The sequence below is a fragment of the Anolis sagrei genome, chromosome 4, assembly GCF_037176765.1.
Source record: "Anolis sagrei isolate rAnoSag1 chromosome 4, rAnoSag1.mat, whole genome shotgun sequence".
NCBI lineage: Eukaryota > Metazoa > Chordata > Lepidosauria > Squamata > Dactyloidae > Anolis > Anolis sagrei.
In genome coordinates, this window is record NC_090024.1 from 139,978,746 (window position 1) to 140,000,418 (window position 21,673).

General features: G+C 43.7%; 1 protein-coding gene across 1 annotated transcript in view; it reads left to right on the forward strand.

Moving 5' to 3' along the window:
* PAX1 (paired box 1) overlaps nt 1-20,245 on the forward strand; it is a 28,479-nt gene extending 8,234 nt beyond the window's left edge. Inside the window, exons 3-5 of the mRNA XM_060774073.2 lie at nt 2,949-3,094; nt 5,399-5,639; nt 18,215-20,245. Coding sequence (XP_060630056.2) covers nt 2,949-3,094; nt 5,399-5,639; nt 18,215-18,315 — 488 coding nt within the window. The 3' untranslated portion in view covers nt 18,316-20,245. The remainder of the gene's footprint in view (nt 1-2,948; nt 3,095-5,398; nt 5,640-18,214) is intronic.
* Nucleotides 20,246-21,673: the final 1,428 nt, after the last annotated feature.

Consider the following 21,673-nt stretch of genomic DNA (forward strand, 5'->3'; position numbering starts at 1 on the left):
GTCCTGTGTGTCACCTTTGGTTCAGTTCCATCATTGGTGGAGTTCAGAATGCTCTTTGGTTGTAGGTGAACTATAAATCCCAAGAACTACAATTCCCAAATGAGAAAATCAACCTCCCAGCCTCACCAGGATTCAAATGCAGACATATTGGGTATTTGTGCCAAATTTGATCCAGTGACTGAAAATACATCCTGCATATCAGATATTTACATGACGATTCATAACACTAGCAAAATTACAGTTATGAAGTAGCAAGGAAAATAATTTTATGGCTGGGGGGTCACCACAGCATGAGGAATTGTATTAAGGGGTCGGGGCCTTAGAAAGGTTGAGGACCACTAGTCTCTCAGATCATGCCTAGATGGTCCAGTAGCTGTGAAAGAAATAAAAGTTAGAGCCATGGAGACATTACTTTTTGACCCACCTGTGTATGAATATATATGTGTGCGGGTGTGTCTATATACAGGCAGTTCCCACATTACCAACAAGCTAAGTTCTGTAAGTTTGTTCTTAAATTGAATTTGTTGGAAAGAGGTACATTTCTTAAGTGTAACTCCAGCCTTCTGTATCTATATCTATATCTATATCTATATCTATATCATCTATATCTATATCTATATCTATATCTATATCATCTATATCTATATCATCTATATCTCTATATCTATATCTTGGCCTCATGTAAGCCACCCCGAGTCCCCGTTGGGGAGATGGTGGCGGGGTATAAATAAAGTTTAATAATAATAATAATAATAATAATAATATCCATATCTGTGGATAGCATAGGGTTAATACCCCTGCGGTGTTTGTTTTGCTGTCTGTACTCCTGTTTAGAAGATTTCACGCACTTTCTCTCCCTGTGAGAATCGGATTTGGGGGGAAAAAAAGCTTGTTGTGGAAACAAGGATAGGTGAGAAAGCTTAAGCAGAAACACCTTTTCCCTAGGATAACTCTTCCAGGAAAGAATTTCCTTTAAAATCTTAACTATGAGTCCTTTGAGAGGCGAATGTTTGTAACTTGGGGATGTGTGTGTGTGTGTGTGTGTGTGTAACTTGGGGATTGCCTCTCTCTCTCTCTCTATATATATATATATATAGGCAATCCCCAAGTTACAAACATTTGCCTCACAAAGGACTCATCTATATAAATAAAAATGTAATACATAGATATTTATACATCTATATAAATAAAAATGTAATGTTCGTTTGTGGGATTAACATAACTCAAAAACCACTGGACGAATTGACATGAAATTTGGACACTACACTCCTAACAGACCAAGGAGTGACCAGCACTCATAAACCCCTTCCAAAAAAGGTGGAAAGGACTTAAAAAACCCCAAAAAGGTAAATGACGCTATAGCGCATGTGCAAAAAACGACAGCTCCCAGCATCCCATTGACCAGGCCCTTTAGAGGAGGAGGATGCTCTAAATGCACTGGTTCCAAGAGGCAAGTTTTCTTCTCCTTGGATTTCTTTGAGAGCATCCCAATCCGTACATATTTCCTATTTTCTATTCCTGGACTGCAACTCCCAGCAATCCTCTAGATAGATAAGATATATTGATTAGATAGAGATAGATGGTTGGTAAATTGATCAACCAGGAGGGCTGCTGGAAGTTACAGTCCAAGAAAAGGTAGAGAAGGAAGAAAGGAGAGAAAGAAAAAGGGAAGGGAAGGAAGGCAAGAGGTAGAGAAGGAAGGAAGGAAGGAAGGAAGGAAGGAAGGAGAGAAGGAAAGAAAAAAGGGTAGGGAGGAAGGAGAGAAAGAAAGAAGGAGAGGGAAGGTTGGCCACAGCAATGTGTGGCGGATACAGCTTTTATTGTTCATTCGTTCAGTCATTTCCGAGTCTTCGTGACCTCATGGACCAGCCCACGCCAGAGCTCCCTGTCGGCCGTCACCACTCCCAGCTCCTTCAAGGTCAATCCAGTCACTTTAAGGATCTCATCCATCCATCTTGCTCTTGGTCGGCCCCTCTTCCTTTTTCCTTCCGTTTTCCCCAGCATCATTGTCTTCTCGCGGGTACAATTAGTTGTATATATTTATATACACACGGGTGGGTCAAAAAGTTTTGCCTCCTGTGCAGGCATGTAGCCAGGGGGGGGGGGGGGCTCGGGGGGCTTCAGCCCCCCCCCCCCCGAAATTCTCATGGTGGTTCGCGAAAAGGCCTTACTGGTGCATTATTTAAACTGTTATGTTTATTAATATCATGATTTGATCACCATTCTCAATATATCCCATATGTATGGGGGTATTGGGGTAATGATACAAAAGGTTTGCTAGGCTAGACCCTCTTTCACTCAGACTCAGCCCCCCCCCGAAACTCAGCCCCCCCCCCGAAACCCCCCTGAATTTTTTTTAGGCCCCCCCCCCAAACAAAATCCTGGCTACGGGCCTGCTCCTGTGCCATACAAATGTTACGAATGAACATATAACAGCAGAAGTTGCTACAGATCATAGCTTGAACTATCCTCTACACTAGGTATGGGCAAACTTCGGGCTTCTGGGTGTTTTGGCCTCCAACTCCCACAACTCCAACTCCCGGTAGGCTGTTAGGAATTGTGGGAGTCGAACTCCAAACACCGAAGTTTGCCCATGTCTGCTCTACAGAATAGCTTTTTGACCCACCCTCGTGTATGTGTTTGTGTATATATATACATGCACATACATATATTTGTGCTGTGTTGGTGCTCTGCTTTTGTGAGGCTGTTACAAGGCAGTAAGGGGGGAAATAATAACAGAATAACAATGGGGAAAGGTCTCTCCAGGTTCCTAGCGTGTTTCTGTGGCTTTCTTCGCTTTCCCCTGTAGTCTGGGACCCCCCCCCCCCCCCGGACATCCCTGAATCCGATCCCTGGGCTGGGCAGGTGGGCCAGGCTGCCCAGGGAAGGGTTCCTCTGGGCGGCTGCTAAGGCCTTCTCGCTCTCTCCCTCCCTCCTTCCTTCCGCAGGGGCTCTGGCTGGGACGGAGGGGCCTGCCTACCCTCCCAAACTGGAAGACTGGCCCAGTGCGAACAGAACCGCCTTCCCCGCCGCCGGGCAAGCGGTCAGCGCCCTGGACAAAGCGGCCGCGGATACAGAGATGAAATACCCGCAGGTAAAACCAGACGCTTCACCGGGATAACCATTTCACCAAAATTCAACGTTTTGTAGAACTAACCAACCAAGCGTTTCGTAAACGGCACAGTCCCGAAATTCCCTTTGTGTAGTTAGTTATCTAGTCTCAATTACAAGTTATGGATGTCAACTCAGAAGTCCTTGGGGTCGAATTAATGCACTTGGACACCACTTTCACTGCCAGGGCTCAAGGGTATGGAGTTATGGGAGTTGTAGCTGTGGCCTTCTCTGCCAAAGAATGCCGGTGCCTCACCAAACTACAACGTCCATAGCATTGAGTCCTGACTTAATTTCACGTGTAGATAGAGCAGGGGGTCCTCAAACGTTTTCAAGCCAAGGGCCAGTCCCTCAGGCCCCAGCAACACTGCCATATCAAATCCAGATTATTGGCTTTGAATTGGATTATAAAGCAGTGTAGACCCCTTCCATTCAGCTGTATAAAATCCACATTGAACTGGATTATATGGCAATGTGGACTCAGGCCCCTTCCACGCAGCTGAATGAAATCCGACATTTTCTACTTTGAACTGGAATATATGGCACTGTGGACTCAGATAACCCAGTTCAAAGCAGATATTGTGGATGATCTGCCTTGATATTCTGGGTTATATAGCTATGTGGAAGGACCTATAGAGTCATATACTAGAGTTCAAATCAGATAATCTGGATCAGGTAATCTGAAAATCAGACAATCTGGATTATCTGATTCGATAATCTGGATTATATGGCAATGTAGACCCCCAGGGGTGAGAAAGGTGGTATATAAATACTGTAAATAAATAACATAAACAGACTGCTGGGGAGCCTGAAACAATTCTTATGTGTTCTATAATCTGGATTATATGGCAATGTAGGACCCCCCCCCCCCCCGGGGGGTGAGAAAGGCGGTATATAAATACTGTAAAAAATAAAATAAATAGACTGCTGGGAGCCAGAAACAATTCTTATGTACACTACACATACTTTATTTGTAGTGGGGGGAAATCCATGAAAGATTAGTGCAATATTGAAAATGAAGCACAGTTTGAACCGGCACAAACCCACTAGGATTTCAATGGGAAGTGTGGGCCTGCTTTTGGTTGATGAGACTGTAGAGTTAATGAGGAGTATTGTTGTTCCTCTGCCTTCAACTCTCAAATCGTTTCAGGGCGCTTCCACACAGCCATGTAATTTAGGGCCCTTCCACACATCCCTATATCCCAGAATATCAAGACAGAAAATCCCACATTATCTTCTTTGAATTGGAATATATGGCAGTGTGGACTCAGATAACCCAGTACCCTTCCACGCAGCCCTATATCCCAGAATATCAAGGCAGAAAATCCCACAATATCAGTTTTGAACTGGGTTAGCTAAATACACACTCAGATAATGTGGGATTTCCTGCTTTGATATTCTGGGATATAGGGCTGTGTAGAAGGGCCCACAGAATATTAAGGCAGAAAATCCCACAATATCTGCTTTGAACCGGGTTATCTGAGTCTACACTCAGATAATGTGGGATTTTCTGCCTTAATATTCTGGGGTATAGGGCTGTGTGGAAGTGTCTACAGAATATTAAGGCAGAAAATCCCGCAAGAACTGCTTTGAATTGGGTTATTTGAGGGCTCTTCCACACAGCCCTATATCCCAGAATATCAAGGCAGAAAATCCCACAATATCTGTTTTTAACCTGGCATATAGGGCTGTGTGGAAGAGCCCTGAGTCCACACTGCCATATATTATAGTTCAAAGAATATCTGGGTTGTAGGTTTTTTCGGGCTATATGGCCATGTTCCAGAAGCATTCTCTCCTGACGTTTTACCTGCATCTATGGTAAGCATCCTTAGAGGTTGTGAGGTCCTCTGAGGATGCTTGCCGTAGATGCAGGCGAAACGTCAGGAGGGAATGCCTCTAGAACATGGCCAAATAGCTCGAAAAATCTTACAACAACCCAGTGATTCCGGCCATGAAAGCCTTCGACAATTCAAAGCAGATCAAGGGGGTCTTTTATTCAATTGTGTGGAAGGGGTCTCTGACTGAGAGAGACCCTTTCAATCTGAAACAGCTTGAAGGCAGACAACAATCCTAATTAACTTGGCTGTCTCTTTAAGAGCGGTGGCTGGGTCAATGAATCAGGTCCCCCGGATGTTGATACACCACGGATGGGATCCAATGGGCCTACTCTCTCGGGTGCTTTGTCGGTCTTGAGCGAGTGTTGGCAGGGTGGCTTAAACGGCAGGCGCTGCTCTGCCTTCCTGCGCGCCCACCAACCCTGTGTGTCTCTCTCCTTCCTCCCCGGCAGCCTGCCCCCGGCCTCTCGGCGGTGAGCCCCTTCCTCTCTCCCTGCGCCTACCCCTCCGCCAACCAGGCCGGGGTCTACGCGGGTCCTGGCGGCGGCGGCGGCAGCTACCTGGGCCCGGCTCACCACCACCACCCCTGGCAGGCGCAGGCCCACCACCACGGGCCCGGCGGCGTGGGGCTCCACGGCGGAGGAGGGGGAGAGCTGCCCGCCCCCGGAGCTTTCAAGCACCCCGCCCGAGAAGGTAAGGCGCGGGTTAGGGTCTTGGGCACAGAAGGCCGTCTCAAACCTCCAACTCCCAGGATTCCAAAGCTTTGAGCAGGATGTCAATCTCACTTCCATCAACGGCTATGTCAGCTTTATGGCTGTCTTCAAAGGGCCGGACAATGATATAGATCCCATAGTGTTCGGTGGTCTTCATAATCAGAAGTGGAGGGAGTTGTTCTTCAATAGCATCTGATTTAATTATTTGATAGTGATGGGAGCTGCCTTTCAATAACAACAGGAGATCCAAATTGGGTTAAAAACTAAAGACACCAATATACCTGGGTTATAAATTCCATTTTCTAATTGGTCCTATATTAAAAACAGGGAAAAAGTTTACTAAACTGCAAAAAACTTTGGGTTGCTGTGAGTTTTCCAGGCTGGATGGCATACTCTCCTGACATTTCGCCCACATCTATGACAGGCATCCTCAGAGGTTGTGAGGTCTGTTGGAAACTAGGAAAATTAGGTCTATATATCTGCGGAATGTCCAGGGTGGGAGAAAAAACTCTTGTCTGCTAGAGTGGCGTGAATGTTGTAATTGGGCACATTGATTAGCATCGAATGGCCTTGCAGTTTCAAAGCCTGGCTGCTTCCTGCCTTTGTTGGGAGGTGATTAGCTCACCGTGGTTGATTCTTGTCTGGAATTCCCCTGGTTTTTTTTTTGGTTTTTTTTTAGTGTTTCTCTTTATTTACTGTTCTGATTTAGGAGTTTTTAAAATACTGGTAGCCAGATTTTGTTCGTTTTCAGAACAGAGAAAAAATTGAAGTGCATCGATTTGGAGGCAGGACTAAAACATGTCACTGGGAGAGCCTCAGGGCCCTTCCACACAGCCATATAACTCAGATATCAAGGCAGAAAATCCCACAATATCTGTTTTGAACTGGGTTATCTGATTCCACACTGCCATATATCCTAGTTTAATGCAGATAATGTGGGGTTTTATTCAGCTGTGTAGAAGGGGCCTCCCTCATCACACTGATTATGTAGCAATGTCCTTGCAGACGGCCAATTCTCTCACACCAGAAGCGACTTGCAGTTTCTCAAGTCGCTCCTGACAAGGAAAAAAAATCACACTAGTGAAAAAATCCACTTTAAATCCGGTTGCTGCCTCCTGCAGAATTCTGGGGTTTGTTGTTTAGGTAGGAGCCTTTAAAAGCTTCATTAAATTACAAACTCCAGAATTCTGAAGGTGGCAGAAACCGGATTTTTTTTGTCTAGTGTGATGGAAGCGAGGAAAGGAGACCTACAGGGGTAATCTCTCCACTGTAGAATCACTCTAGCGACAGCACTAACTTACATGGCTCAATGCTAGGGAATTGTGGGGAGATGTACTTCTATTTTTTATTTACTAGCGGTGCCCTGCCACGCGTTGCTGTGGCCCAGTATGTGTATATGTGGTTTTTGTGTGTATATATGTGCGCATATATATTTGTATATATGTGTATATATGTGTGCTTGCATATGTGTGTGTGTGTGGTTTTGTGCATGCGTTGTAATGTATTTTTTGGTCTTTAAGTCTCTTCCGCTGTGTTTTTCAGCGCTTTTATGAGTTGGCTTGTTAGGTTTAATGTGTCCAAATTTGGTGTCAATTCGTCCAGTAGTTTTTGAGTTCTGTTAATCCCACAAACGAACATTACATTTTATTTATATTTACTAGCCGTCCCCTGCCACGCGTTACTGTGGCCCACATGGGGGTTCTATGTGGGAGGTTTGGCCCAATTCTATCGTTGGTTGGGGTTCGGAATGCTTTGTGATTGTAGGTGAACTATAAATCCCAGCAACTGCAACCCCCAAATTTCAAGATTCTATTTTCCCCAAACTCCTCCAGTGTTCACATATTGAGTATTCGTGTAGAGTTTGGTCCAGATTCATCATTGTTTGAGTCCACAGTGATATCTGGATGTAGGTGAACTACAACTCCAAAACCAAAGTACACTGCCCACCAAACCCATCCAGTATTTTCTGTTGGTCAGGGGAGTTCTGTGTGCCAAGTTTGGTGGGGTTCAGAATGCTCTTTGATTGTAGGTGAACTATAAATCCCAGCAACTACAACTCCCAAATGACAAAATCAATTTTTGAGTGAAGGACATAAATTGGGTTGTTAGGTGTCTTGTGTCTAAATTTGGTGTCAATTCGTCCAGTGGTTTTTGAGTTCTGTTATCCCACAAACGAATATTACATTTGTATTTTTTATTTTTTAAGATATATAGTTTTGTGCATGCGTTGTAATGTATTTTTTTGTCCCTTTAAGTCTCTTCTGCTGTCTTTTTCAGTGTTTTATGAGTGATGGTCACTCGTGTATTGTGTCCAAATTTGCTGTTAATTCGTCCAGTGGTTTTTGAGTTCTGTTAATCCCACAAAAGTAGATTACATTTTTATTTTTATTTATTTATTGCCACAGCGGTACTTTTACAAGGTCCCTCTTTAACCTTCTCCGAGTCTCGTCACTCTCCAAACCCCACGACACCATAGCGTTGAGCCATGGCAGTTCAAGTGCTGTCAAACTGCGTTAATTCGACAGTGGAGACGCGCCCCACAGGATTTCCTGCCCTGGCTGAAGCGCCACTCCCCAGGCAAGCTTCCGCGGGAGTGAGATCATCGAGGGGGCTTTCCGGGAAGGAAAAGAAAACCCCATCTTGGCCAAATATTTTCTTTCCCCTCCTTTACCCGCTCCTCCTCGGCCTTCTCTACCGCCGTGGGTTGCCTTTGCCTTCTCCTCCGTTGTGTTGGCGGTGTGTGGTCCCTTTCGCAGCCCGGAGCTCCAAGGGCTTCATTGAGCGGCGGGGAAATCGGGAACGATGATTGACGCGCCGGAGATTCACAAAGTTGGTGCTGAAAGAGCAGGTGGTCGTTTGTCTGGAACGAAAAGTCGGATAGCATTGTCTCCGCAAAAGGCCCCTCTGCTGGCTCCTTTCTGATTATTTCCCAAAGTGTATCTACACTGTAGAATGAATGTAGTTTGACTCCGCATTTCCTGCTGCGTCTCCTTGCTATGGAATCGTTTGACAAGGTCTTCGCCTTACTCTGTCAATACCTGTATCTATAGAACTTGCTGACCTGAAGTTCTGCTATTCGAATCCTCAAAACGGGTGAGCTCCCGTCTGTCAGTTCCAGCTTCCCATGCTGGGACATGAGAGAAGCCTCCCACAGGATGGCAACACATTCCTGCAGAAGGCCAATTCTCTCACAGCAGATGGGACTTGCAGTTTCTTCAAAAAATATTTCTCTATCTCGCCATCTAATCTGTATCTACACAACATGTATGTTAGCTTCCCACAAAACTGCAGCTCTCGGGATCCTATAGCATCGAGTTATGTATTGTCAAAGGCTTTCATGGCCGGAATCACTGGGTTGTTGTAAGTTTTTTGGGCTGTATGACCATGTTCCAGAAGCATTCTCTCCTAACGTTTCACCTCCATCTACGGCAGGCATCCTCAGAGGTTCTGAAGACCTCACAACCTCCGAGGATGCCTGGCATAGAAGATCTCACAACCTCCGAGGATGCCTGCCATAGAAGACCTCACAACTCCGAGAATACCTGCCATAGATGCAGGCGAAACGTCAGGAGAGAATGCTTCTGGAATATGGCCATACAGCCCGAAAATCTTACAACCCACAAACTGCATTCATTCTGTAATATGGATGCATCCTAAGGCGGGTCACGATCCAGGCCAATGTTTCCAGCTGCTATCAATTCGAGGGAGTTCAGTGAGATTTCAGGTGCACCTACTCAATCAAATATACCGCGGTTTGATACCGCTTTAACTTTGATACTGTTCTGTTCCTTGGCATTGTGGGCTTTATAGCTTGGTGCAGCACCGTCCTCTAAACTACAATACTACAGAGAATTCTAAACATTCCTTACCAAACTACACATCCCAGGATTTTATTGCATGGTACCATGGGAGGTAAAAAGGTATCAAATCGCTATAATTGTTTAGTATGGCATAGGAAGTGGGTTTGGTAAGAATGCGGAAAAAACAATCCCTGCTTTCCCGTGCATGGATCAGACTGCATCTACACTGCCATATAATTATCAAAGCAGATAATTCATATTAACTGCTTTGAGCTGGATTATATGAGTCCACACTGCAATATAAACCGATTCAAAGTGATTAATTTAGATTTTATATAGTAGTGAGGCGTTAAAGGAATAAAGCAATCCTGTTTGGACACTTAGTAACGTTTTGTGATTGAATTACAAAGCAAAGAATTATACATTTAAAGTCTGTGTTTTCTCCTCTCGCTAGGAATATAATCGTCCTCGATTCTTTTTGTACACAAATTCAAAAAGAATTTGTGTACAGCAAAACGGGGAGACTCTGACCACTTGGGCCATTTTCATACAGTTGAATTAAAATCCCACAGTTTGAACTGGATTATATGGCAGTGTGGACTCAGTTCAAAGCAGATATTGTGGGATTTTTTAAACTTGATATTCTGGGTTATATGGCTGTGTGGAAGGGCCTTTCTACGCCGTCGCACAATCCAGATTATCAAAGCAAATAATCCATATTATCTGCTTTGAATTGGATTATATGAGTCTACACTGTCATATAATCTAGTTCAAAGGAGATAATCTCGATTTTATTTGGCAGTTTAGAATGAGCCTAAAGCACTTTTCCCTCGAAACAAGTACCTTCCTTTCTCCTGTCCTCTCACATCCCTGTCACTTAAGGGTGAAATAAAAAAAAAATAGAGTGGCTTTGAGGAATACTTCCAGCTTCTAGTCTTGCTTCCAAATGAAGATCGTCATTGAGTGGAAGTAGCCTTTGGATATTTTTCCTTGCAGCCGATGGAACAGAAAATAAATGGGTCAAGGATGCCCTGGAAGCCCCACACACGAACACAGAGGCAGAAGTGACAGAGATTAATTTGGCCCGAGAAAAAAAATAATCATTTACGACTGGCAAACGTTTTTATGGAGCCACTTCCCATAAATCTCCAAGGACACCCGTCGGTTTTCGATCTAGACCAATGAGGGGAGAGCACGGCTTGCCTAGAAAAGGCATCATGGCTTTCTCCCGCTTAGACTGGAAGCAGCATCGGATGGGACTGGATTATAAATAAATACATCATTGCCCAGTAGCCTGTTTTACTTTCCCTGCATTCTCCTCTATTCCCTCCAAATTGACGCTCAGAATAATTCTCCTACTGGAACTACTAGGAAATATATACTTTATTGGGGATTTATATTCAAACTAGGCTGTAGATATTTCTGAACGAATTGCATCTAGCAGCACCTTTAGATCCAAACTTGTGTATATGGCGAACTTGGTTGAAGACGGGGTGGTAGGAAAAATGTGTGCGCGCAACTGCGCATGCGCGTCATCAAATCGCATCTGGATTTATGGCAACCCCATCAATCCCATATTTTGGGGAAGGGATACTCCGAGGTGGTTCTGCCAATTTCTTTCTCTCAAAGGTAGCCAGCAGCACCTGGTCTTCGTTGGTGGCCTCCCATCCAAGTATTAACCAGGACAAACCTTGCTAATTGCTTGCCAAGAACTGGCCATAGAACTACAGACTGGTTCAAGATAGGGAAAGGCGTAAGGCAGGGTTGTATACTCTCACCCAACCTATTCAACTTGTATGCGGAATACATCATGCGATGTGCAGGGCTTGAGGAATGCAAGGCTGGGGTGAAAATTGCTGGAAGAAACATTAACAACCTTAGATATGCAGATGATACCACTTTGATGGCCGAAAGCGAGGAGCCGAGGAACCTTCTAATCAAGGTGAAAGAAGACAGTGCAAAAGCTGGGTTGTGGTTAAACATCAAAAAATCCAAGATTATGGCAACCAGATGATTGATAACTGGCAAATAGAGGGAGAAATCATGGAGGCAGTGACAGACTTTGTATTTCTAGGTGCAAAGATTACTGCAGACACAGACTGCAGCCAGGAAATCAGGAGACACTTACTTCTTGGGAGGAGAGCAATGACCAATCTCGATAAAATAGTGATAGTGAAGAGTAGAGACATCACACTGGCAACCAAGATCTGCATAGTTAAAGCAATGGTATCCCCCCCCCACCCCAGTCACCTACAGATGGGAGAGCTGAAACATAAGGAAGGCTGAGCGAAGGAAGATAGATGCTTTTGAATGTGGTGCTGGAGGAAAGTTCTGAGAGTGCCTTGGACTGTGAGAAGATCCAACCAGTCCATACTTCAGGAAATAAAGCCCAACTGCTCATTGGAGGGAAGGATAGTAGAGGCCAAGATGAAGTACTTTGGACACATCATGAGAAGAAAGGAAAGCTTAGAGAAGACAATTATGCTGGGGAAAATGGAAGGAAAAAGGAAGAGGGGCCAACCAAGGGCAAGATGGATGGATGGCATCCTTGAAGCGACTGGCTTGACCTTGAAGGAGCTGGGGGTGGTGATAGCCAACAGGGAGCTCTGGCGTGGGCTAATCCATGAGGTCACAAAGAGTAAGCGACTGTACGAATGAACAACAACAACCTTGCTAATTATAGTAGCAATGTCTATATTATTGGGAATCAGGGTATATATCACCTATGAAGTTGGGACTATAAACCTTCCATCTTTACTGCTTGGGCAGAATATTTGTTTTCAGAGGGTCTTTCCAGACAGGATCTCAGGTTTTCTGGTTTAAACAGGATTATATGAGTCCGTACTGCCAGATAATCTGGGATAAACAGAAAACCGGGGATGAGATCCTGGGATACAGAGCCTGTCTGGAAGGGCCTCGAATGTCTCTCCTGATCCACTGTGATTGTATGAGGCACTGCCAATATTTCTTAGTTTTTAAAGTCCAAATGTTATAGTATAAAACTGTAATGAAAAGTAAGGTTGATAAGAATGACCAGGTAACACTATTTGAATTTTCTTTCTGTTCCTGGTTTGAAAGTCCTAATTCCTATTTAATTGCGTGGTATATATTTCAAAAGTAGTTGTTATACTCCAGAAATTTTGTTTTTGTGGCTGACACAAACTATGTTGATTTGGTTGAGACTAGATGAGCTAGTCATTGAAGAACTATAGCGAAATGTGCTGCAGGATGTTCTGCAGAAACAAAGTTTTTGTAGTTTAATACACGTTTTCAATTTTTTCACAATAGAACCAATTAGGAAATGGCATTTATAACACAGGAACAAAAATTGTGTTACATAGTGTAATTGTGCATAAAGTGGTGATTTGACACCTTTGAGGGAAAGAAGTTGGTAGCACAAACTTTCATAGACTAGGGGCTCTTCCACACAGCCATATAACCCAGAAAATAATAGCAGAAAATCCCACAATATCAGCTTTGATTTAGGGGCCTTTCCACACAGCCCTATATCCTAGAATATCAAGGCAGAAAATGCCACTTTATTTGACTCAGATAACCCAGTTCAAATGAGATATTGTGGGATTTTCTGCCTTGATATTCTGGGATATAGGGCTGTGTGGAAGGGTTCTGGGTTATCTGAATCCATACTTAGATAATGTTGGCCCTGTGATATCTAAGTCCATACTGTCATATATTCCAGTTCAAAGCAGATAATGTGGGATTTCCAGCTGTGTGAAAGGGGCCTTAGATCTTTCCGGCTATCAAACTGCGAGGTGTTAGTAAGGGCCACCCACATATAGAATTATTTTAAAGGCAGCCTTTTCAGGCACAGTGTTTTTGCAAAGCATAAGGTTGAGACAAGTATTTAATTCATTTCAGACCCCCACCACCCACCAGGTTGTCACCCGCAAACCCAGGTGGCCTGGATCTAAAGATAAGCGCAATTTCTGAGTCCAGGCAGCAGGGACCATGAACCGCTTCAGGCCTCTACACTTTGTTTGGTTTGGAAAAGGAATGGTCATAGAATGATAGAGCTAGAAGAGATGCAAGGGCCATCTAGTCCAATCCCTGCCATGCAAGAAAAGCACAAACAAAGCACTTGTATAGATAGCCCCACCCAGTGTCTGCTGGAATTGTAGTTTGGTGAGGCACCAGCACTCTTTGGCAAAGAAGACTAAACATCTTTTAAAACCACAACCCTCATGATTTTATTTGTGGTTCCGAACTGCATTAATTTTACGCGATAGATGAACCCATAGTCGGTTAAGTTTTCAGCAGAATATCTGTAAACAATCTTTCCTTTCATTAGGCTAGCCCACAAAATATTGCTCCACATGGCAAATGGGGGCATTTTCAAAATGTCATATAAAGGCAAGACAATGGCTATACTTTAGATAAAGGGTCTCAAACCTTTTCAGCTGTGAAGCCCTTTTTGAAACAAAAGTTTCTTGTGGAGCCCCAATAAATGTTTATATATTGCATATTATATTATATATAATGTATATATATCAAGCATGGGCAAACATTCCGGACAGATGGACCAGGCCAGTGGCAGATGGATGGAAAGTGTTTGTGTGCACTAATAGAAAAATAAAATGAACAAATACCTATGCACTTTGCACATATCTCATTTGTCGGGCAAAAAAGAAAGAAAGAAAGAACAATACAATATTTAAAATGAATAACAATCTTCACCAACATAAACATAACAGCATTTTAGTGGAAGACCCCAGGGGCCATCCAGTCCAACCCCCTTCTGCGTTGTAGGAAAAGCACAATGAAAGCCATTCAACATTTGTAATAATAATAATAATAGTAATAATAATAATAATAATAATAATAATAATAATAAAGCATCTGCAGAATTGATGAGAAGCAACTAGAAAAGCTGACATGATACAAGGATTTAAAGATTGAACTGCAAAGCTCTGGCACAAGCTAGTAAAGGTGGTCTCAGTGGTGATTGGCATACTGGGTGCAGAGCTAAAGACCTTGGCTAGCACTTAAAAACAATCGATGCTGACAAAATTTCTGTCAGCTTCAAAAGGCCACCCTACTCAAATCTGCACACATTATTCACCAATACATCACATAGTCCTAGACACCTGGGAAATGCAAAGACTCTGGCACAAGCCAGTCAAGGTGGTCCCAGTGGTGATTGGCACACTACCTAAAGACCTTGGCTAGCACTTAAAAACAATCTGTGCTGTCAGAATTACCATCTGTAAGCTGCAAAAGGCTACCCTATTTGGATCTGCATATATTATTCACCAATACACCACATAATCCTAGACACTTGGGAAGTGTGACGTGTGATCCTATACAACAGCCAGCATGTGTTTGCTGTGTACTAATCTTATTGGGTAACAAATAATAATAATAATAATAATAATAATAATAATAATAATAATAATAATAGATGAAACCCCAGGGGTTATCCAGTTCAACTCCCTTCTGCCATGCAGGAAAAGCACAATCATAGCACCCACTGGGAGGCAAATAGGGTTTTGGAAGCCAGGAGGGTAATGGGGAAAGGATCTGGGCAGCAAGGGAGGTGAGGAAAAAAGGCTTTAGGTGGCGAAGGAAGTGGGGAAGGGGGAGGAGCAGGAAAGAGGAGGGAAAACTTGAAAGAGAGAGGAGGAGGGAAGTGCAGAGCCTCTCAGTATGCTTCACAGAGCTCCAAGGGCTCTAGGGAGCTCACTTTGAGAACCACTATTGGATTGTTTTTATCCCATTCAAACTTTGATGTAGTTTGTTGTTAAGTGGCTCCAAGTCAACTCTTGATTTATGACAGTCCTCTCCTAGGCTTTTCTTGGAAAGATTTATTGAGGTGAAGCTTGTCCATGGTCTCCTGCAGGGTTTCCATAGATGACCAGAGATTCAAAACCCTGGTCTCCAACACTGAAACCATTACAGCATGCTGATGCTAAGTATAGTACCCTAGGGGATGTTCAGACCCACACTTATTGGCTAATTCAACCCATATTAAAATATTTCCTTTTAAATGTAAATTAGAGCGGATGGTTTGTTGGCTGACTAATTATTTGAAGTATTGTTAATCAGAAAAGGGTGCATACTGCAAAAGACACAATACCAAAGGAAAAAGCAGAAGGAAAGGCAGAAACTCAGAACGGTTTTTACACAATTCCACTTAGATTTCCTGCTGGCAGAGAACTAGAAAGTAAGCTCTGCTGCTGTCCCTTCTCTGGTTCTTGTATCATCTCCCACTTGCTCTCTGCCCCACCTGAGACAGGTATGCATGTGTGTGTTTGGGCACAAGTAGCTTTTCAGAATCAATATATGAGCCTAGAGTGGTGTGGCCTTCAGAAGTGCAATTCCAAGGAAAACTAGCAGTTGGAGCTTATTTTTCCCAAAAGCAGTTCTGTCAAGGAAGGCAAAAATGTAGACTCATCACACCTGTTGTTCTTCTGGGCCCTTCCAGACAGGCCCTATATCCCAGGATCTGATCCCAGGTTTTCTACTATAAACTGGATTATATGAGTCCACTCTGCCAGATAATCTGGGATAAACGGAAAACCTTGGATCAGATCCTGGGATATAGGGCCTGTGTGGAAGGGCCCTCTGCTGCATTGGTTGAGATACTAGTTCATATATGTGCTGAAATATATGGTCCTTTGAATTAATCACTTACACAATAAATATCTACTTCTAATTAGAAACGTTAATGAAACAAGTGTGAAGCTGTAATAATAAATTATGAGTAGCAACAAAGTTATGTGTTTATGATGTGAACATATATAATTAAGCACAGGTGTATATACTGTTGTCATTGGTTCTTTGATTTTGTCATTTGGGAGTTGTAGTTTCTGGGATTTATAGTTCACCCATAACCAAAGAGCACCCTGAATTCCACCAACAATTGAATTGAACCAAACTTGGCACACAGAACTCCCATGACCAACAGAAAATACAGGGAATGTTTGGTGGGCATTGACCTTGAGTTTTAGAGTTGTAGTTTACCTACATCCAGGCATGTAGCCGGGGGGGGGGGGGGGGGGTTGCGGCGCTTCAGCCTCCCCCAAAATTCTGGTGGTGGTCCACGAGAAGGCCTTACTGGTGCATTATTTAAACTGTTATGAAACTGATCACCATACTCAATATATCCCATATGCATGGGGGTACTGGGGTAAAGATACAAAAGGTTTGCTAGGGTAGACCCTCTTTCACTCAGACTCAACCCCCCCAACCAAACTCAGCCCCCCCCCCCCGAAACAAATTTCTGGCTACGGGCCAGCCTATATTCATACCCAAACAATAATAGATCTGGACCAAACTTGTCACAAATACTCAACATGCTCAAATGTGAACACTGATGGAATCTGGGGAAAATAGACCTTGACATTTGGGAGTTGTAGTTGCTGGGATTTGTAGTTCACCTGCAATCAAAGAGCACACAGAACCTCCATGACCAACAGAAAATACTATGTTTTCCGATGGTCTTTTGTGATCCCTCTGACCAGAGGCGGCTCTAGGTAATTTTCACCGGTAAGCAAACAGTATTTTGCCCCCCCCCCCAACCAATCATTGATATATATTTTCTGTTTGTCGTGGGAGTTCTGTGTGCCATATTTGGTTCAATTCCATCATTGGTGGAGTTCAGAATGCTCTTTGATTGTAGGTGAACTATACATCCCAGTAACTACACTTGCCACACTTGCTCCCTTGCCTAGCCCGCTTTGGGTCTGGAGGCGTGCCTGAAGACCCCGGCTTGTGCACCAAAAGTCACCTCTTCTCCTGACTTTCTCCTCAGCCATTGGGACCAAGAGAGAGAGAGAGAGAGAGAGAGAGAGGTGGAGATGCCCACCTTTCCTGAAGGTAGGCACAAAAACAAAGGAGGGAGCGGAGGTAGGAGATACCTCCAGCTGGAGGGGCTCTCTCTCTCTCTTGGTCCCAATGGCTGAAGAGAAAGTCAGGAGAAGAGGCGAGTTTTGATGTGCACACTGGGGTCTTCACACACGCCTCCGGACCCGAAGCGGGCCAGGTACGGCAGCTCTGCCCCTTGCCCACCCGTGGATTGGGGAGAGGAGAGGATGCGGGTGGAGCGCCAGGGGATCGGGAAAGGGAGCCGGTCATGGGGAAGGGATTGAACGCGGAGAACGATTGAGCACCGGCTCTGCTCATGCACCCTGTGGCCGGGTGGAGCAGGAACGAGAGGGGCTAGGCAAGGCTCAAGGGCCCGGCCCCTTTGGGAAGAGGATCGCCCGGCAGCAAGGCAAGAAAGCTGAGGCTCCCCCCAGACTGCTAGGGCTGTTGTGAGCTGAGGGGGCGTTCCTCAAGTGGTGGTCGAGGGGCATTTACAGAGGCGCCTCTGTGCCCCTGGCAAAAAAAAAAAGTGTTCTGTGACCGCTTACTTCGCGTAATGGATGAGCCACCCCTGCCTCTGACACCCCCTCGCGACCCCCTCAGGGATCCCGACCCCCAGGTTGAGAAACGCTGGTTTAGGGCTTTATAGGCTAAAGCCAGCACTTTGAATTGTGCCCAGTAGCAAACTGGCATCAGTGTGGCTGGTACAACAGTGGAGTTGTATGCTTCCTGAGTTCTTTCTCCCATCTTGGATATTTCAGATAGGTAAACCTCACTTGCTTAGTTTCCAACAGACCTCCCAACCTCTGAGGATGCCTGCCATAGATGTGGGCGAAATGTCAGGGGAGAATGCTTCTGGAACATGGCCACACAGCCTTTCTAGGGCTATCAGCCGACGTATCTAATTCCTGCCTTGTGTCTCCCTCCTCAGCAGCCGGGGATCGAAAGCAAGCCGCCAGCTCGGGGTCCAAGGCTCCCTCCGACGCCCTGGCCGAGCTCCACGGACTTTCAGTTCCAGCCTCCTCATCCTAGAAGGGAGAAAGGCTGCCAAGAGCGCCTAGCAAGGCGAAGGAGACATTTGCTTCGGAGGTTGGAAGGAGCCGGGGGAGCTTCCCCTTCCTCGCTGGGGCCAACAGGGGAGGACAGAAGCTGCTACTACTGCCGCGAGTCTGCGCAGTCCAGCGGGAGCCACGCGACGACCCCTTTCCCCGCGTCTTCGCCGCGCAGTCCCGCCCACGCGGGTGAGGCAGGAGCCGGATTGGCGGACTTGCGTTTGATTGACTGGACACGCAAAACAGGCAAAGAACCAGCAAAGGGGTCGCCTTTGGATGGACCAAACCAAAGGGCACCCCAATGATCACCTTCGAAGGAGGTGCAGAGAAATCTAAATGGCACCTCTTTATCCAAGACTGCGAACAGCAGCGACAATAATAGACAATAATGCCCTTAGCTTCCATTACAGTCAGTTGGTACTATTTTCCTCTATTTTCCTTTATTTCAAGTGAGTTTAAATCAAATTAACATTGAAATGAAATACAGATTGGGCATCCCTTATTTGAAATGCTTTGGACCAGAAGTGTTTGGGATTTCTGATATTTTCCCCATGGCTTTGCAAAACCTGTGATTGCAGTTATTGACATAGTGAGATATCTTGTGGATCATGGAACCCCAGTCAAAACAGACTAAATATATAGGCCCCTTCTACACTGCCAAATAAAATCAAGATCATCTGCTTTGAACTGGACTAATGGCAGTGCAGACTTGTATAATCCAGTTCAAAGCAGATAATGTGGATTATCCACTTTGATAATCTGGATTATATAGCAGTGTAGACTCATATAATCCAGTTCAAAGCAGATAATGTGGATTATCTATTTTGATAATCTGGATTATATGGCAATATAGACTCATATAATCCAGTTCAAAGCAATATTGTGGATTATCTACTTTGATAATCTGGATTATATGGCAATATAGATTTATATAATCCAGTTCAAAGCAGATAATATCGATTATTTACTTTGATTATCTGGATTATATGACAGTGTAGAAGGGACCATAGTTGGAACACAGTTTAATACATACTGTTTTAATAATTTTGTGCATTAACCCAATGTTTATGCACATTGGATGAACTGAAAGGAAACATGTCACTATCTTAGGCACCAATTTGGTCTATTTCAAATTCTGGAAGATTTTTGAATTGCGGATAAGGGAGGCCCAGTCTGTACTTGGATCTAAACCAAAATATTTTCCATCAAGAAAGCGTCACAAAGGCCCCTTCCACACAGCTGTATAAAATCCACATTGAACCTAATTATATGGCAGTGCGGACTCCGGGCTCTTCCAGAAAGACCTTATATCCCATGATCTGAACCCAGGTTTTCTGTTTATCCCAGATTATCTGGCAGTGCAGACTCATATAATCTAGTTTAAAGCAGAAAACCTGGGATCAGAACCTGGGATACAGGGCCTGTCTGGAAGGGCCTTCCCATAGCCCAGTTCAAAACTGTGATTGTGAATTATCTGCTTTGATATTCGAAGTTATATGGCCATGTGGAACTTCTTCTGTCCCATCCTAGTTTGTTACAGTTGTCTTTAATAAATGTGGGTTCCATCAATGCAAACACTGGGAGACTGAACCAAAGTTTGTCCGATATCTTGCAAATACCATTTTTTGGACCAGGGCTATTTAATTGTGAAGCATTTTAAAAGTGGCATTTTTACCAGAATTGAGAAGGGAGAAAAAGATTATAATTTTCCTCTCTTTTTTCTCTTATGCTGATTGAACAGTCTTCATAAGACCTTAACCTAACATCATAAAATGTTAAAGTCTCCCTTTGTTGGTTATAAATGTGCCTCTAATCCTTAATGTAAAAGGGCAAATAGCAAGTTCCCCATCCTCAATTTTGTATTTTTATAACAAGCCAATAAAAGACTGATAAGAATGTGGACTGTGTCATTCCCTTTCTGACTTTTTTTCCCTTGTGGGAGGGTGCCTTATGGATATTTGCTCACTTTGGACCAAATCTTAATTGCATTTATTTAGTAGTACATCCAGCTGATTTCAATAGAGTTTCCTCATGCCTGAGACAAGAATGTAAATATTTAATTTTTTTGGAAAGTATATATGTTAGCATTGAAATGTAAAGGTCAAAATCTAAATATAGAACCAGAACATTAATAACTGTCATAGTGCTAAAGCATCTTTAGTCATTACCCTCCCATGGATCTACACTGCCATATAATCCAGTTTCTGAATCCAGATTATTTGCTTTGAACTGGATTATGTGAGTCTACACTGACATATAAGCCACATGAAAGCAAGTAATCTGGATGCAGAAACTGGATCATATGACAGTGTAGGTGGGACCTTAGATATTAAATACAACTTGAGTTGTCACATACAAAATAGTGTACAATCATGTATCAACTATCAGTACTTTATCAAACATCAAATGTTGATGCCAAATTCAAATACTTAGAATGATGTGGTGTACTTTTTGGTCAGCAATATTCTACAAATGACTTGTGATCCATCTTTAGTACATTTGGAGACCCACTTCTTAATTCAATTTTTATTACATACTTGTATGGCACTAGTGCTGCTGTTCAACTCATTTTAAGTCATGCTACAAGTAACTAATTCCAAATCAAAAACTGAAAGTAGACAGTTTAGTTAACACCGATTTAGATATCCCAGAATATCAAGTCAGAAAATCCCACAATATCTGATATGAGCTGAGTTATTTGAGTCCACACTCAGATAATGTGGGATTTTCTGCCTTGATATTTTGGGATATAGGGCTGTGTGGAAGGGCCCAGAGAGGAAACTATATGAGATACAGTCAGTGCCAGAAGCAGACAGTCCCATGGTAATTTGAACCACTGGAGCAAGGGAATTGCTTTCAGAATACACAACAAGTGTGGCTATGTGGGAGGACTACTTTGGCAGGTTGCTTCCCTGGGTGGATAGGAAGAGGATCAAATCTTCAACTTCACAAGCAACCCTACCACTGCCTGCAGAAATAGGCGGAGAAAGGAAGTATGAATAGGGTCTCTATGCTGAGAGGCACTGAAGTTTGTTCTGATTATTGATAGGACATATTGATTTACAACAATGGAATATACAGGACTGATGGAAGACCTATCAAGCCCACTGTTCATTATCCTTTTTTTACTGATCTATGTGGAAATAAGGGAAAATATTAGCACAACTATGAACATACCCCAAGATCCACATATTGCTGGTAGCTTCTAATCTATTTGTTTTGAGATTGCCCGCAGCTCCTATCTTGTCTGTGTGTAGGATCACAAGAATGCATTTGTGATGTGCACTGACAGAAAAGGGTGCTTGCAGCTTCTGCAATATCCATGCCAGCTAGTATAT